We start from the raw sequence: 17593 nt of genomic DNA on the forward strand, positions 1-17593 counted from the left end.
TTTCTGGATTTTAAGAAGAAGATGAAAGATGTCTTGAAAGCGCTTGACGTGAGTGAAGGTACCGTTGATAATGTGCCAGTGGTGCCAGCTGGGGTCTTGTATGAGCCACGACTTCCAGACAGGGACAACTGGCTGACAGCAGTGTGGGTTACGGTGTTTAAACGCCTCAACAGAAATGCAAAGGCTCCATTTTTGCTTGCAAATGTCGACCGCTTCTCATTTTCACATCTGTCGCCTGCCAACGAGAACAAGCTAGAAAGTCCCTGGAGTGCAAGATCTCGGGGTCCAGATCCCGAGGAAATGCAAGCAATCAGAGGAATAAGGAAAAAGATGCAAGATATCTCATTTGAGAAACAGTTGATGGGGTGCATTCAGAAGCCACGAAAGTATGATGAGTTTAGTAACAAGAGCACTATTCAGGAAGATGAAGCTGTAAGTGTTTCCTCTATCGAAATGGACGAGGAATCCTCCAAACACATCGTGGACGAGTTGGTGGGTGAAGATGATGGAAGTCTCATGGGGTGTTTCGTCAACTCTACGTTTGAGTTCGTATATCAAAATTTCTTTGGTGGGATCATAAAATTCCTCAAGAGAAATTACTGAAGTATAAACGCCCAGGAAACAGCCAATTTGAACTTTGTGAGTCGTGCATCTAGAGACTTTGGGTAATAATATATACTTATTAGCCTTAAATTCAGCCATCATATGCATCTGTCTTCTTTGACGAGAAGGTCAAAGCAAAATACTTTTTGTTTCAAGTACACTTTCCGACATGAATTTTTTTGGAAAATCTCGATGATTTGCTCCAATATATTCTTATCGTAGGCTAGTAATAAGGATCGCTTGATAAGACGAAAAACTGCAACCTTTTTAGCTTTGAGAAAAAAAAAACAGGGTAGATATAAAAGGAGGCACTATTAACTATTGATTAGTTTAACTTTTCAAATTGTGACCAATAAGGAAAAAAAAACTGTTCCGATACATTAAAATTTTTGAGGTAAGATGTAATGGAAAATTAATATTCCTTTGAGACTATGATTGTAGAATCGTCAGTTTTGTATCTATCCCTACAGTGACCATAGTGCAACTTTTTGTCTCCAAAACTAGATCTGAGAAAACGTTCTTTTTTTTAGTCACAGAATTTCAAGGTACACGAATGAACTAAATAAAAGCTGCGTTTTAATGACTGTGTAAGGGTTAAACTCAATCCAGGCCTAAACTCAATCAGTACAGTGACGCCTCCCCGGATCCCCTCCCCGCTCGTTCGTCAACTGCTGACCGCGTTAAATCAGTGCAGGGTCTGTGCACTAGTTTCTCCTGTTACGCACTAAAATGCTTTGTAGTTTAATCTCTTTCATTGCTGAGGTAACTCACACTGCCTTCGTCCGAGACCATTAGAGATGACGGGTGGGACTGTTAGACAAATACACGAAAGACTTTGAGACTGAACCCTACAATTACAGGAACAAACGAGCATTTGTCTTATCTTTCAAGGTAGGTTAAATAAAGTTATTTGTTCAATTTTCCGATAGATATCTTTGAGTACATCACAGGCATCCAGGGTTGTAAGAGAAATTTCGCAGAGATACGATATGCAGTGCGTTATGAGAGCTTTACAAGCACATGCGCTGTCGCCAGTTTATTCAGATCTGTAGAATCTTTCGATACGACCGACGATGAAATCTGGTTAACATTTGTTCGAAACTTCATTGTTTGTCGCCGTTGCGAACTAAATATCACTGATTACAATTGTAACCTTGTTAAAGTACTCTGCGAGATCCATTTTAGAAGGAGTTCGATCCGGTTTCCAGTCGAAAATTGACTGAGCACGAACTAGTTTTGCGGGATCATCAATAGAAAGAAGTTTTTGACGGGATTCGAACAGTTTTAGACAAATCGTCGTTATATAAATTGCCGTAAGATGTTTGTTCTTTTTCTAAGAATCCTCCCGTTCTTTTCTCGATAACATTGTTGTTTTATAAACTAATTAACGACTGACGCACAAGCTTACCAAAAAAATCCTATAGAAAAAAATAAATATTCACATAAATCCAGCATCCTATGATCACAAAAATAGCTTGTTTGTATAATTTCATGGGAAAACTGAGAGCATTGTTAAAGCGAACTAAGGTTCCACGAATACTCCTGACCATATTTCTCGGTATCAGCGTTGTTTGATCAACTGCTTAACAATTGACATAGAACATAACCTACAAAATGTCTTGTGGTCACAATAATAGCCTGTTTTTTTAATTCGAAAGAAATTTTAGGTACAACACAAATGTAGTGTATAAATTTTTTATCGCTGTAAACACTTTTTGTTAATTTTTGATTAAATCTTAACTTGTATTGATGGCGAATTGTATTTTTAATAGTATTTTTATGTGCTGATCACCGGTTTATACCAGCGTTTTTTTATGTTGAATTCACTGATCGGTTTTATCAGTTTAAATAAAGCTTTTAGTATTGTTATTACTCTTAGAGCGAAGTAAGGTTCCAAGAATCAATCGCGTCCTTTTCTCGATAACAGCCTTGTTTGATAACCGGCTAACAGATAAGGCTGTTACCAATAACTACGGACCGCGTTAAATGCAAGGCCTGTGCATAATTTCTCCTGTTATGCACTTCAATGCACTTTTGTCTAATTTATTGCTAGGGTAACTCACACTGCCTTTGTCCGAGACCGTCTGAGATACCAGTGTGATTGTCAGACAAATTCGCGAAAGACTTTAAGACTGAAACCTACAAATAAAGGAACAAGCGAGCATTCGTCTTATCTTTCAAGGTAGGTTAAATAGATTTACTTATGCAATTTGCTAATAGCTATCTTGCAATGCATCACAGGCATTCAGCGTTGTTAGTTAAGAGAAATTCTACAAAGGTATGCTATGCAGCGCGTCACGAGAGTTTCATAAGCACATGCCGTCGTTTATTTTGTAGAATCTTTTGATTCGTCCGGGGATGAGATCTGATTTACATACCGTTCGAAACTTCAATAGTTGTCGCCGTTAAATGTTATAAATAAAACGCAGCGAGATCCATGTAAGGAGTAGCTCGAGACTATTTCTAGGCGAGTATGGACTACCATGATTGATAGCACGAACTACTTTTGCACATCAAGAAAAAGAAGTTAACAGGATTTGAAAAGTTTAAACCCTATTCCAAAACATATTTCAGACAAATCGTCGTTCGATAAATTGCCGCAAGATTTGGTAAGAGTACCATATAACCCCATACATTAATTATGCATTCAGACTAGTAGACTTTGTTTTTAAAGTTTTGTCGTGAAAGACAAAGAAGTGGAATGCATAATTAATGTATGGGGTTATATGGTGCTCTTTCCCAAGATTTTTGTTCTTTTTCCAAGAATCCCCAAGTCCTTTTCTCAATAACACTGTTGTTTAATAAACTGATTAACAACTGACGCACAAGGTTACCAACAAAATCTCTAACAGATTAAAAAAATGCTGACCAAAATTCAGCGCCTCATGGTCACAACAATAGCCTGTTTGTATAATATTTAATGAAAAAGCAAGAGCCCTCTTTGAGCGAATTAGGGTTCCAAGAATGCTCGCGTCCTTTTCTCGATACCATCGATGTTTGATATCCTGATTAACGACTGATGCACAGTCGAACCTCGATTATCCGGACTCATTGGGACTAAACGAAATAGTCCGGATAATCGAGGGTCCAGATAATCGAGAACACGAATATTAATGGGGCATAGAAAGCTTTGTCGAGCTGTTCATTATGTGCAACCCCATAGCGGTTTACGCTTCAGTCCTTCGCTGGTCTCTAATTAAGTTGTCGGCAAACTTTATGATCTTTTCTTTGTTCTTGTGGATACTCAGATATCTGCTGCTTACTAATGCCATATTCAACTAACATATTGGCTCCTTTTTCTCCTTTCTCTAATCGCGAAATTATAGACTGTTCATCTTTTATGGAAAGAATGGATCGCTTACGCCCCAAGGGCATTGTGATCGTGAATAACAGTCGCGACGCTGTGTAGCTTGTTTATCTTGCTTACCACGCCGAACGAGCCAACAGAACGTGAAATCTCACTTAATTATAAAGATATCGACCAAAATTCAGCGTCTCGGGATCACAAAAATAGCCTTTTAATATAATTTGAGAGAAAAAAATGAGCATTCTTAGAGTGAACTAAGGTTCCAAGAATCCTCGCGTCCTTTCCTCGATAAAAGCGTTGTTTGATAAACTGGTGAACGACTGACATACAAATTTACCTACAAAATCCAACAGATTATAAAAATTTTGGCTAGAACTCAGCGTCTTACGGTCACAAAATTAGCCTGTTTGTATTATTTGAAAGAAATACTAAGCACTCTTACGGCGAACTTAGGTTCCAAGAATCCTCGTGTCCTTTTCTCGATAACAGCACTGTTTGATAACCGGCTGACAGATAAGGTTACCAACAAAAGCCAACGAATGCCAAAATATTTACCAAAGCTGGGCTTGTAGGGTCACAAAAACTATAGCTTGTTTGCATAATTTGATAGAAAAACTCAGAACACTCTTTAAACGAAATAAAGTTCCAAGAATCCTCGCTTCAGTTTTCTCATTAACAGCTTTATATGATATATGTCTGACAGATAAGGTTACCAACAAAAGCCAACGGATTACCAAAATACCTGAATAAAACTCAGCGTCTTATGGTCACGAAATAGCCTACGTTTGCATGATTTGAAAGAAAGTCTAAGAGCAACCTAAAGTGAAATAAATGGAGAACAAAAAGACAGAGCACTCTAAGTTTTGACAACCGGATTTAATCAATAACAAATATGTTATTAGATTGAACTAAATGAAATACGGATTTAAAGTTTGAATTCCTGAACTGATTAATGAAGTATGGCTTCAATACCACACGAAGTGGATGAGATTAAGTATTCGTAAGCAAAGTAAAGATTTATCGAACGTTTTCAAGGTGGCATACATTTTCTTTCATTCTGCTTTTCTGTGCCAAGTCCTGCAACCTTCAACCAGTAATCAAGCGACTGGCTGATCCCACTTGAAAATTTTGATTATCAGAATATGAGTAGCCTAATAATTTGAATGTATCAACAAAGTTGAAATGGTAAATTGGCTACCGTTACGATTATAAAAGCTTACGTTTCGAGCGTTAGCCCTTCGTCGGAGCGAACAGAGGAATTGTGGGTTGTGTGTGCTTTTAAAGGCAGAAAAAGGAGCTACGTGATTGGAGGGAACATGGCAACGAGAAAAACACGAATAAATTAGTGGAATGAAAAGCATTCGTTGATACCTGTGGGATTTAGACTGCTGGTTTGAAAGATGAGCTTTTGTTCAAGAGTTTTCCGGCTTTCCGTGCTACCTAAGTGTAAGGAAAGATCGCAGATTGCCATGTGTTGCTTAGAATGGTTAGGTAAATTAAAATGTCTAGCGACTGGTTTCGATGTGTCTTTGTCATTCCTCTCCACGTCGCGAAGGTGTTCTCGGAATCGGTCACCTAGTCTTCTGCCTTTTTCGCCGACGTAAATCTTTTGCAATAAGTGCAAGTTATGAAATAGATTACATTGGCAGAGGTGCACGTGAAGTGATCGGTGATCTTAATGGATCGTTTGGGTCCCGATATTTTCTCAGTGTTGTGAATTAAAGGACACGTTTTGCATCGTGCACGAGCGCATTTAAAAGTGCTTGGTTGGTCATTAGTCTGAAAAGAACTTCTGACCAAAAATTTGCCTATGTTTTTGTCGCGTTTGAATGAAATGAGCGGAGGCTGCGAAAAGATAGTGCTTGTCTCTGGATCGTTTTGAAGTAGTTTAAAGTTTTTAAGAATGATGAATTTAACTGAGTAGTTGTGAGGGTGAAACGTGAGAGTGAATGGAATGCGGTCGGAATCTTCCTTATGCGATGTTTGTAGTTCTGAATGTCGATCGATAAGTTGGGCGCGGTGGTAACCCGCTTGAACGACAGAATCAGGGTAACCACGTTTATGGAAAAACTGGCACATTGACTCTGATTTGTGGTGGAAATCAGAGTCATCACTACATAAACGACGAAGTCTTAGAAACTGAGAAAAAGGAATGGAATTCTTAACTTGAGATGGACGCGAAGACGAATACAAAAAGTAATTATGCGAGTCTGTAGGTTTGTAATACACACTAGTGCATAAACCGTTGCCTTCAATTGAAACTTTGATGTCTAAAAAGGATAAAGAATTGTCAGAAATTTCCCAGGTATATTTCAGAGCCGGGTGAAAAGAATTGACTGCGGTTATGAATTGAGTCAGCTCCTCTCTGGTATTGGAGGTGGCGCCGATACAGTCGTCGATGTAGCGACCGTATAGTTCAGGTTTGGAGCCGTTGTATTGGCTGGAAAATTGGTGTTCGACAAAACCTACAAAAAGATTGGCATAGCTAGGTCCCATTTTGGTACCCATGGCTACACCATTGGTTTGTTTGAAAAAGTTGTCCCCGAATGAAAAACAATTGAGTGTGAGCACTAGTTCGGCTAAGCGTAGAGGTGTTTCAGATTTAGGTTCCTTAACAGTACGTTGATCAAAAAATTGTTTAAGGGCCAGAAGACCTTCGCCACTAGGAATGACAGTGTAAAGAGACGTAATATACATGGTGAAAAGAAGTTTCTTTTGGCCAAGGAAATTAAAGTCGCGAAAAATTTGAAGAGCGTTTTGGCTGTCTTTAATATATGATGGTAAAGTTTTGACGATGGGAGCCATAATTTTGTCTAGATAGCTGGAGATAAGTTCGGTATGGCAACTGCAAGCCGAGACAATGGGCCGACCCGGGTTGTTAGGTTTGTGAATAAAAGGTAAAAAGTAAATGCAAGAAGTTCTAGGAGTGATGAGATTTTTTGCTGTGGCCGGCAATTCTTGTTTAGTTATGAGTTGGTTGATCGTATTCTTGACGGTGTTGTTATTGTTGGCAGTGAGGTCTTTGTCGACCTTTTGATAAAAAGAGGTGTCAGAAAGTTGCCGCAAGGCTTGTTTTTGGTAGAGGTCGGTGCGCCAAACAACGACTGAGCCGCCCTTATCGGCCGTTTTGATAACTATGTCTTTGCGTTTTCTAAGGCTTTTTAGAGCCGACCACTCTTCAGAGAAGAGATTGGAAAATTTGGTAATGCGATTGAAATTAAGTTTGTTGATATCGTGGCGACATTTTTTGATAGAAAAGTCTAATGATGCGAACTGACCCTTCGGAGGAGTCCATTTAGACTTTCGAGTCTAAAGTGTTTCAAAAGTGTCTTTGTTCGAGGTGTTAGAATCATCCTCTTTGTCGTGAAAAAAGGCTTTTAATTGAACGCGGCGAAGGAATTTTTCTACGTCTTGTATAATTGGGAATTCGTCCGTTGTTTTAGAAATGGGGACGAAATTTAAGCCCTTACTAAGCACGGATTTTTCTGAATCGGAAAGTGAGAGGTTTTCTGGAATGGTAACTCCAGTTTTGAGTAGCCTAAGTATGATTTCTTGTTTATGCTTAATAAGCTGAACTTTCGTCTTTTCAAGTAATGATTCACCATTATTTTAACAAATCAATTCGTTAAAGGCAGTGACACGAATGAAGTGCGCGTGATTGAAACTCCCTTGATAATCCAACTTAACGCCAGTGGCCCTCTGGAAATTTTGATTTCGTTGGCACAGTCTTTTGGCTGAGAAAATCAAACAACCTATTAATATTTTGACTTTTAAGTACTACGTTTTTCTTTCTACCTTTTTATCCATCATGGTTTGGCCAATTTACACGTGGTTTGTTTTACTCCTCTTTACATTTATAAATATTATTTTATTTCAGACTGTGATATCAAGAATGGCACAGGAAGGGACCCCAGAAAAAAGCTCTGATGCTTCAGCAACCGATGTTAGTCAGATTATCTTTGGTGCAAAAAACTTGGAGTATCAGATCGATCAGTTTGTCAGTTCCGGTGGCCAGTCTGTTGATATCCTCCTGAGTGGTAAGACCGGAGTTGGCAAGTCACATTTGACAAATGCACTCATTGGAGAAAACCTTGCGTTAGAAGGATATGACATTGACCCACAAACTGATGACGTAAGCTACTTTGATATTGACAGTTGATTCACCTTTGGAATATCCTGAGGTTTTTTCATCCGCGAGTTACTGTGAATTACTTGTAAATGGGGAAAAAAAAATATTTTGCGTCTTTCTCAGCAGTATATGTCTAAACTCTAGGGGAAGAGGAACGTAATTTGAAGCGAAAGAATTGGGCAGAAAAAAGGAGGATAGACTGATTTTCTCCAGAACTCTCTCTGTTCCCATTTCCCTCCGGAGAGTACCACCTTTAATTTGGTACCTGAAATCAAGAAAGATTTATTGAATGCTACTATTGGTATTAGGTAAAAAGTTACTAGAAGGATAAGGAAAACCCATTTTCTAAGGTCTCTTAGAGAGACAGGGCTTACCTCGCCGGGCATTAATTTCCTGCTTTATGTCCATAAGGTAACTCCTTACAAGGTTGTAAAAAACGGCGTAAGCATCACAGCGTACGACACTCCAGGACTAGCAGATGCAACCGGCAATGATGAAGAATATCTGCGGAAAATCAAAGAGAAAGTAACCCATTTCGACCTGTTTCTGTTTTGCACTGAGATGACCAGTAAACGATTCCGCACCGACGACTTGGAAACGATAAAGAAGCTTACAGCAGCTTTAGGGGAGAAACTTTGGGACCATGCTCTGGTGGTTTTAACCTTTGCGAACGAAGTCCCACTATCGCCGACCAAGAAGAAGGATGACGGACCTGAAGTAAACGTCTTCAATGACCGCTTTTTAGCTTTGAAGAAAGCGATAAAGAAACATTTGGTTGCTATCGGAGTGCCTGAGATAACAGTGACCAATGTGCCATTTACACCAGCCGGGGAGTTAGATGATCCAAGACTGCCAGATAGAGAAGACTGGTTGACAGCGTTTTGGGTCGCGGCTTTCAAACGTATCAACAGGAACGCAAAAGCTGCTTTCCTAATGGCAAATGTCGATCGTATTGCATTTTCTTCCACCTTTGGTGAGGGAAACGAAGAAGACAAAGGAAAGAAAGATGGCAATATTGTCAACCTTGGCCCTCAGTTCAGTGGTTTATCTACCGAAGAAAGGAATGCAATTAAAGTATTGCGAGGAAAATGGCAAGAGTTTTCCTTTGACAAAATATCGAGTCTCTGTCTCGAAGAAGGGGAGTGCCTCACAACAACTAGCCAGTCCAGTGGTTTATCCACCGAAGAAAGAGATGCAATTAAAGTATTAAGAGAGAAATGGCAAGAGTTTTCCTTTGACAAATTGTCAAGTTTCGGTTTGGAGAAAACTGAGGCGTTCTATGGAACTGAAGAGGAATGCCCCACACCACCTGGCCAGTCCACTGGTTTATCCATCGAAGAAAGAAATGCAATCAAAGAAGTACGAAGAAGATTGCAAAAGCGTTCCTTTGACAAAACGTTGAGCCTCTGTTTGGAGAAAACTGAGACGTCCGATGAACCTGAAGAGGAATGCCCCACACCACCCGGCCAGGTTACAAAGGTGTCAGGCCCATCTATCAAAGTGGACGAAACTAACTCTAAAGACCTCATTAATGAGGTGCTCGGCGATGTAACGGGGCAACTCATCGGTGAGCTGACCAGTGCTAAATTTGGTAGAGAGTACCAAACATTCTTTGGCTGGTTAATGAAGTATTTTAAGAGGTTTTTCCCAAGTTCCCGACCTCCTTTAGCTTTAAAGGCTAGACCAGAAAGCATGAAAAAATGATCCAATGGTGACCAAAAGAGAGAGAAAGAGGAAAACTGTGTACCATCAAAAATATTTACCAGTTAGACAATGAACTTATATTCTATAAACAAGAATGAACTCTGTATACTTAAACGGTTCATACTTCGTTTCTAAACTCAAATGTGCTGTAGGAAAAGGTTTTATTTTGCATTTTATGTGTAGGTGGGAATTTTTAAGGCTCTTTAGAGATCTAAGCGTCCCTTTTGTTACAAGATAAGACGAGTTTTAAGCATCTGCAGACAAAGTTGCTAAGTAAAATGAAGCTGTTTGATACAGGGGACCGATAAATTAAACTTCGGGAGATAGTTTTTTTGTGATCTGTCTTGAATTTGTGGTTTTAGTAACACCATCCAGAAAAATACTTTATTAGGAGGTACAACTTGCATGTTGCTAGTTACTTAGTGTAGTCTAAAAATTAAGTCTTTACACACTATTTCATGTTTGTGTGACAAATTCTCCCATTCAAGTCCAAGGGTTTGATAATTAACAGAACAAAAATATGAAATAGAATAATTTTTGTTTCTATATCTTTTACAAACTTTTAAGCAGAAGCCCCACAAATGGCGGAGAAAGATATAGGAAATAAATCTATGGATACCACAGCGGCTCAGCTGAGTGATTTAATCTGCTACTCGGCTGACCTTGAGCATTACCTTCGTGAATTCATTTTGTCTGGCAGCCGTGAGATAACTTTCCTTTTGGGTGGCAAGACAGGCGTTGGAAAATCTCACCTGACAAATGCGCTAATAGGAGAGGAGCTTGCAGAAGAAGGAGAGGAACTTGACCCAAAAACCGATGATGTAAGTTGTTTTCTCGCCGGCTATCAGCATAACTTAACGTATAGTCAAGCTGAACAAAACACAACGTGCAAGTTTTAGTTTTTTTTTTTTTTTTAGATTTGGCCTTTCACAATCTTTTATAATGTAATCAATCCTTAACCATCTCTGATCCCTATGGTTTACTCTTGTCTCAACTCCCTCAGAGATTATCATTGTATGCTTAATGTTACCGCACTGTGGCAAAAACCTCTCCAAATGACTATGGCCTATAGTTCCTCTACGGGCATATGATTCTTACCAGTAATTCTAATTGCAGAAACCAGTTTATCCATCAGCTATGCCTCGATCTTTCTTAAGTGAAAAATTTCAAAATTTAAATTCAGCCCTTTTTTAATGGAAATAAAAATTATGGAAGTGTCTCCAGAGTCTGCTTTGTCAGACACGGTGGATTTGTGTAATCCAGGATGAGGGTCTCAATGGGGAAGGGGAGGGGAGGGGGTTACGTTGAAGGTTGACAGGTAAAAATATGCCCTTTTCACGGTTGACGGTTAAATTTTTGGTCATTTGACGGTTGACGGTTAGGAAGGCGCGAATTTGGCTGTAATTTTTCATAATCACGCGTTTGTGGAGAACTGGGAGGGAGGGGGAGGAGGAGGAGGAGGAGGGAGGGAGGGGGGGCGGGGAGGGAGGAGGAGGGACGGAGGGAGGCGGGGAGGGAGGAGAAGGGAGGGAGGGGGGCGGGGAGGGAAGAGGAGGGAGGGGGGCGAGGAGGGAGGAGGAGGGAGGGGGGGCGAGGAGGGAGGAGGAGGGAGGGAGGAGGAGGGAGGGAGGGAGGGGGAGGGAGGGAGGGGGACGGAGAGAGAGGAGGAGGGAGGGAGGGGGCGGGGAGAGAGGAGGAGGGAGGGAGGGGGGAGCGATGAGGGAGGAGGAGGGAGGGAGGGAGGGGGCGGGGAGGGAGGAGAAGGGACCTTTGTAAACTAAAATAGGAGCCAGGAGGCGTCTGTGGTAGGGGATCGGTTTCCTCATCATCATCATCATCATCAATCTTTATTTATACACGAGGAATCGTGTTTAAACTAAACTAAAATACTCTAAGGAACTATTGACTATGATATTAAAAATACAAAACATACATCGTGAACAATAAGGAACTATTAGCTATAATGTTAAAAATACAAAAACTTACCTTGTTGGTAATAAAAGTAACAATGGTGTATCAGAAAAATCTTTCCCATGAAATGAAGTTTTAAAAACATTTAAAGTAGGCAGTTTTCTAATCTCTGAGAATCCTGTTCCACAGAACAGATCCTCTGTAGTGTAGGCTCCCTTTTGCAGACTCAGTTCTGGGTCTGGGGACATAATAATTGAACTCAGAATTTCCAAGATTGTGTGAATATACATTTGAGGCGTTGGTATAGTAAAGATCCGCCTCAGACACGATGGGGAAATATTGTTATGGATTTTATACATTGTCATAGCCAACTGTTTAAGTCTTACATATTCCAGCCTTTCCCAGCCAAGTTAAATTCAACTATGCAATGATTTACAAATCAAACTCGTGCTTTGCGATAAGAGAATTTGATTTTTGTTTCCAGGTGACACCATATGATTTTGTAAAGAATGGTGTGAAGATGACTGTCTTCGATACTCCAGGATTGGCAGATGGTACAGGTAACGATGAAAAATACCTGAAGCAAATCAAGAAAAAAGTCAAAGCTGTTGATCTTTTCCTCTTCTGCTTCGACATGACCTCAACCAGATTTCGTGACGACGACGTTTCGACAATCAGGAAGCTCACAAGGACGTTTGGTAGAAGTTTATGGGATCACGCTTTGGTGGTACTGACCTTTGCTAACAAAGTTCAACCGTTAAAGGACGATGTCACCGAGAAAGATTTCTTCCAAGAACGAATACGTCTTTTTCGAAAAGAGATTTGCAAAATGCTTGTCAAGGAAGAGGTTCACGAGAAAGCCTTGGATGATTTACCGTTCGTACCAGCTGGAGTATGTATGAGGCCAACACTCCCGGACAGAGATAACTGGTTGACAGCGTTTTGGATTGAGGCATTCAAACGTATCAACAGAAATGTAAAAGCTGCTTTCCTAATTGCAAACATCAATCGCATTACAATTTCCTTTGGAGGAGACTTATCATATCTTACATCGGAAACACAAACGGTTGAAGGAGAGGGGTTCGATGAATGCTCTGAAGAGGAAATGTTTTTCGTTCGAGGCAGCCTGGAAAAGAGTTCGCCAGTGATATCAACGCGCGATGGAAAATGTTATCGAGAAATACTTGAAAGAATAAAAGCAAAACAAATGACACCTACGACCATAAGCAACAGTGATACTTCGGTTGACGACGACCATGATGACGAGTTGATTCTTCGAAGAGGATCGGCGTTAGTTTCAAATGAAGTTGGAGAACGATTTCGGGCATGGATGCGAAAAAGGAGCGTCCAGGGACCTAGAGATGAAAGTTATTTTCAAAAAAGAAATCTACAAAACAGCTACGGAAAATTGGCCCTCGAAACGTTGCGACTGCTTAGTCAGTCTGATGATATTGATATGTAATCAAAAGCAGATTTGGCATTTAAAACTTAGACATAGTAGAATTAACTTGCTTCAGTGTACAACAGGTTACTTCGTAAATGGATAACCCGAAATATGACAGAAATCATGATAAAAATGAGAAAAAAATTGAATCGTTGAATAATTGGATTTCTTTCACAAACGCGTACTGTATTTGGGAAATCAATTGTTTAAAAAGGTCATCGCGTGCATTCTTATTTATCTCTGTGTTCATCGCTTCAAAACCTGTGTAACACCAAAATGTCCTCCCTTCCGCCCCCTCCTGACTTTCATAATTGGACTTGGAAAACAAAAATTTAATTTCCTAAGGGTACAGGCCTAAAACAATTAATTCCAAGAGCTGGCTACGCCCCTACTTTTATCATTACTAACGTAATGACCAATATTAGAAATGCTTAAATCTGCTGGTAGATTACTTAGCGCTTACACAAGTGTGTGAATGAATTGCAGTGCATGAAATAGTAAGACTAAGAACGATTTAAACGTAGCAAAAGATTTTTGATCGTTTAACTTTAGAAAGTTCCTCTATCTGAAAGGATAATTATTTGTCTTTGATAGAAACAGATGCAACCAATAACAACGGAAGAGAATGTAGTATGATCTTCTTTTTCTAAATAGAAAAGGTGTTACCAAACATTTCAACCAGAAACCTTTTACTAAGGAGGTTTTTTTCTAAATCAGAAAAGAAATTCATGAGGTGTGCTAATGATGTGCGTATGTCTTCAAGGCCTATCAAACGACTTCATTCCATTTAAAATTACTGGAAAACTACGCTATCCCTTGTGAAAAAATGCTGCACCGACAAAGCAAACAATGTGAACCACGGGTCAATGTGTGCTATTGTAAGGCTATCTTGTTTTCTAGGAACGCGATATATCTTCGCGCTGTCATTCATTAAAAATTCAAAGTTACCAACACTACTCTAGCTTTCAAGCAAAAGCTGTTATTAGTACGTCCAAGAACAGTATACCTTTGAGTTGGGGTGCTTCTCAATTACAACTTGAAACCGGCGCATGAATTTGTCAGGTCTCTTGGTTGTTTTTTCTCATCATTGATTTACACTCATAATACACGAGAGACATTGATTGCTTATACAACGCGCGCTATAATCAAGGCATTAGAACAAGACCGTGACCGCAAGTAGTGATAACGAGAAATTGCCATATGTTTTCTTGTCATGAAATGACTAGCTTGCAAGCCCAAAGGCCACTTCAGCTTTTGTTTGCGTGAAAGAATAATTTACCGTATGAAAACAAGTGACGGGAATAAAGAGATACTACGTTGACAAAACACTAAATTCTCATTGGGAATTTAGTATGAAAGCTCTCTTAGATCAACTTTTCCAAAAACTATGACAATAGTTTGTTAGCAAAAAAAAAAAAGAAAAAAAACAGGACACCAAATTCATTAAGCAAAGAACTTGCTTACTCACTTTTGAGGTAAGTAAATCAATTTTATAATCCGAGGGAAAACTAAAGAAAGTTCAGGCCATTCTGGGGACTGAGACTACGAGCCTATGTTTCCTTGAGGGCTGGAGTCACCTGAGCAGTTGAATGAAAAAGGTGGCTACGGCGTCATTCTTCCTCAAACATAAATTAACTTTTAAAGCAGAACTTGATCACAGCCTTACCACTTCAAGACTTTGTCTTTAACACTACTCCATGTCACTTAGCTTTACTTTTCTACATTACGGGTAAACAAAAGTTTCCGGTTATGTCGATAAAGGACAGTGCAAAGAAAAAACTGACATTGAACTAAATGAGAATTTTAGAAATTTCAATGCGAATAACAAAAAAAAAAAGTAGAAATTTGTGAAAATATTTTCCAACGGAGTATAGCCTAAAGTTGAAAAGGTATTTCATGTTTTGAAAATTTTGTATGATATTTGTTAGCTGTTATCTATTTTTTTGAGATAAATATTTTATGATGACTGATATGCAAATGCACGGATGTTTAATAGTATTACCCCGCAGGATAAAATGAGAGACAAAAGTACAAAGACAAGTGTTATTTGTCTTGACCAATCGCCTCGTAGACAGTCAAATCGTCTCGCTCAAACATCATCTTTTTTTAAACAAGCTTCCACAATCAGACAGATTGACATATTCTAGCAATGGCAGAGGAAGAACTTCAGGGGAAAGTAGAAAGCGGATCCAAAAATCCAACAAAGCAGGCCTGTGAGGTGATATTTGGGAAAGGAAATCTCGAATATCAAATAGAACAATTTGTTAAGTCAGGTGGTCGAAGTGTTCAAATTCTTTTGAGTGGTAAGACAGGTGTGGGAAAGTCTGCCTTAACTAATGCACTCATCGAAAAAGAACTAGCCAGGGAAGGGGAAAATTTGGATGCAATTACAGATCAGGTAAGTGAATCAAAAAGTGTTATAAACTTATACCAGAATAAGATCGAAAAACCAACGTTGTTAAAAGAGAAATCATAAAGTTTGCCGTCGAAAAAGCGACAGCAACAAAGAGAAAAAATATTCCAAGTAAAATACAGTGATCTAAACATATCAAATAGTGTAAGGACGACAAATTTTACGGTTTTCCAACGGTAAAAAGCGCTGGTATCAATTTCTTGAATCATCTGGCATATTATCCATTCAAACGCTAGTCTGCGGGCATGATCTCATTGGCACCGCGAAATGAGCGGCAAAATTTCGAGCCAGCGAACGATGTGAAAGCGGTCTGAGAAGGTGATGTCAGTGGCCAGGTCCCTCACTTGCAGATTTTGCCGCTGGTGCCGCAGCGCTGATGATTTTCTGCTCTCAGGGTACTTGATCTATTGCGGGGCTAGTTGTGTTCATTGCTACATCTCTTAATGGTGCGTCTGCTTTTAATATTCTCTAGGTAACAGGATATCCGTTTGAAATGAACAACGTCACCATTACGATTTTCGACACCCCGGGGCTGGCAGATGGAAAAGGTAAAGACGAGGAGTATCTGAGGATAATAAAGCAGCAGGATATCGAGTTTGACGTGTTCTTGTTCCTTATTGAAATGAATACCATAAGATTCCGCAACGACGACTTGGAGACAATGAAAAAGTTGACGGAAATATTGGGGCAGCGGGTTTGGAAAAACGCCGTGGTGGTTCTAACTTTCGCCAACGAAGTTCGCCCAATATCAACCAAGAAGGAAAAAGGGGTCTCTGAGAAGCAATTTTTCAAAGACCGCTTTCTGGATTTTAAGAAAAAGATGAAAGATGTCTTGAAAGCGCTTGACGTGAGTGAAGGTACCGTTGATAATGTGCCAGTGGTGCCAGCTGGGGTCTTGTATGAGCCACGACTTCCAGACAGGGACAACTGGCTGACAGCAGTGTGGGTTACGGTGTTTAAACGCCTCAACAGAAATGCAAAGGCTCCATTTTTGCTTGCAAATGTCGACCGCTTCTCATTTTCACATCTGTCGCCTGCCAACGAGAACAAGCTAGAAAGTCCCTGGAGTGCAAGATCTCGGGGTCCAGATCCCGAGGAAATGCAAGCAATAAGAGGAATAAGGAAAAAGATGCAAGATATCTCATTTGAGAAACAGTTGATGGGGTGCATTCAGAAGCCACGAAAGTATGATGAGTTTGGTAACAAGAGCACTATTCAGGAAGATGAAGCTGCAAGTGTTTCCTCTATCGAAATGGACGAGGAATCCTCCAAACACATCGTGGACGAGTTGGTGGGAGAAGATGATGGAAGTCTCATGGGGTGTTTCGTCAACTCTACGTTTGAGTTCGTCTACCAAAGTCTCTTTGGTGGGATCATAAAATTCCTCAAGAGAAATTACTGAAGTATAAACGCTCAGGAAACAGCCAATTTGAACTTTGTGAGTCGTGCATCTAGAGACTTTGAGTAATAATATATACTTATTAGCCTTAAATTCAGCCATCATATGCATCTGTCTTCTTTGACGAGAAGGTCAAAGCAAAATACTTTTTGTTTCCAGTACACTTTCCGACATGAATGTTTTTGGAAAATCTCGATGATATGCTCCAATATATTCTTATCGTAGGCTAGTAATAAGGATCGCTTGAGATGACGAAAAACTGCAACCTTTTTAGCTTCGAGAAAAAAAAAAAACAGGGTAGATATAAAAGGAGGCTCTATTAACTATTGATTAGTTTAACTTTTCAAATTGTGACCAATAAGGAAAAAAAAACTGTTCCAGTGCATTAAAATTTTTGAGGTAAGATGTAATGGAAAATTAATATTCCTTACAGACTAAGATTGTAGAATCGTCAATTTTGTATCTATCCCTACAATGACCATAGTGCAACTTTTTGTCTCCAAAACTAGATCTGAGAAAACTTTTCTTTATTTTAGTCACATAATTTCAAGGAACACGAATAAACTAAATAAAAGCTGCGTTTTAATGACTGTGTAAGGGTTAAACTCAATCCAGGCCTAAACTCAATCAGTGCAGTGACGCCTCCCCGGACCCCCTCCCCGCTCGTTCGTTAACTGCTGACC

At 39.6% G+C, this 17593-nt stretch overlaps 3 protein-coding genes across 6 annotated transcripts in view; all 3 read left to right on the plus strand.

Moving 5' to 3' along the window:
• Positions 1-1187, plus strand: part of LOC148718586 (uncharacterized) — a 13272-nt gene extending 12085 nt beyond the window's left edge. For both annotated transcript variants that reach the window (XM_088740386.1, XM_088740387.1), the window contains one exon: positions 1-1187. This exon is cut by the window's left edge and continues 327 nt beyond it. In XM_088740386.1, the coding sequence (XP_088596512.1) occupies positions 1-603 (603 nt within the window). In that variant the 3' untranslated portion in view covers positions 604-1187.
• A 150-nt stretch (positions 1188-1337) lies between these two features.
• On the plus strand, positions 1338-13841 carry LOC148718588 (uncharacterized). 3 transcript variants are annotated; one of them, XM_088740377.1, is made up of 6 exons: positions 1352-1494; positions 2657-2785; positions 7788-8042; positions 8451-9606; positions 10311-10564; positions 12139-13841. In XM_088740377.1, the coding sequence occupies exons 3-6, from the start codon at positions 7803-7805 to the stop codon at positions 13114-13116; spliced, it is 2628 nt and encodes an 875-aa protein (XP_088596503.1). In that variant the 5' UTR covers positions 1352-1494; positions 2657-2785; positions 7788-7802; the 3' UTR covers positions 13117-13841. The 3 variants fall into 3 exon arrangements, with proteins under 3 accessions (XP_088596504.1, XP_088596503.1, XP_088596505.1); XM_088740379.1 differs by having other exon boundaries at positions 10314-10564; XM_088740378.1 differs by lacking the exon at positions 2657-2785 and having other exon boundaries at positions 1338-1494.
• Positions 13842-14167: 326 nt separating this feature from the next.
• Positions 14168-17500, plus strand: LOC148718589 (uncharacterized). Its single transcript, XM_088740388.1, has 3 exons — positions 14168-14573; positions 15214-15496; positions 15984-17500. The coding sequence occupies exons 2-3, from the start codon at positions 15248-15250 to the stop codon at positions 16911-16913; spliced, it is 1179 nt and encodes a 392-aa protein (XP_088596514.1). The 5' UTR covers positions 14168-14573; positions 15214-15247; the 3' UTR covers positions 16914-17500.
• The last annotated feature ends 93 nt before the right edge of the window (positions 17501-17593 follow it).

This window comes from Stylophora pistillata, chromosome 12 (genome assembly GCF_964205215.1).
Source record: "Stylophora pistillata chromosome 12, jaStyPist1.2, whole genome shotgun sequence".
In the NCBI taxonomy this organism is placed as follows: domain Eukaryota; kingdom Metazoa; phylum Cnidaria; class Anthozoa; order Scleractinia; family Pocilloporidae; genus Stylophora; species Stylophora pistillata.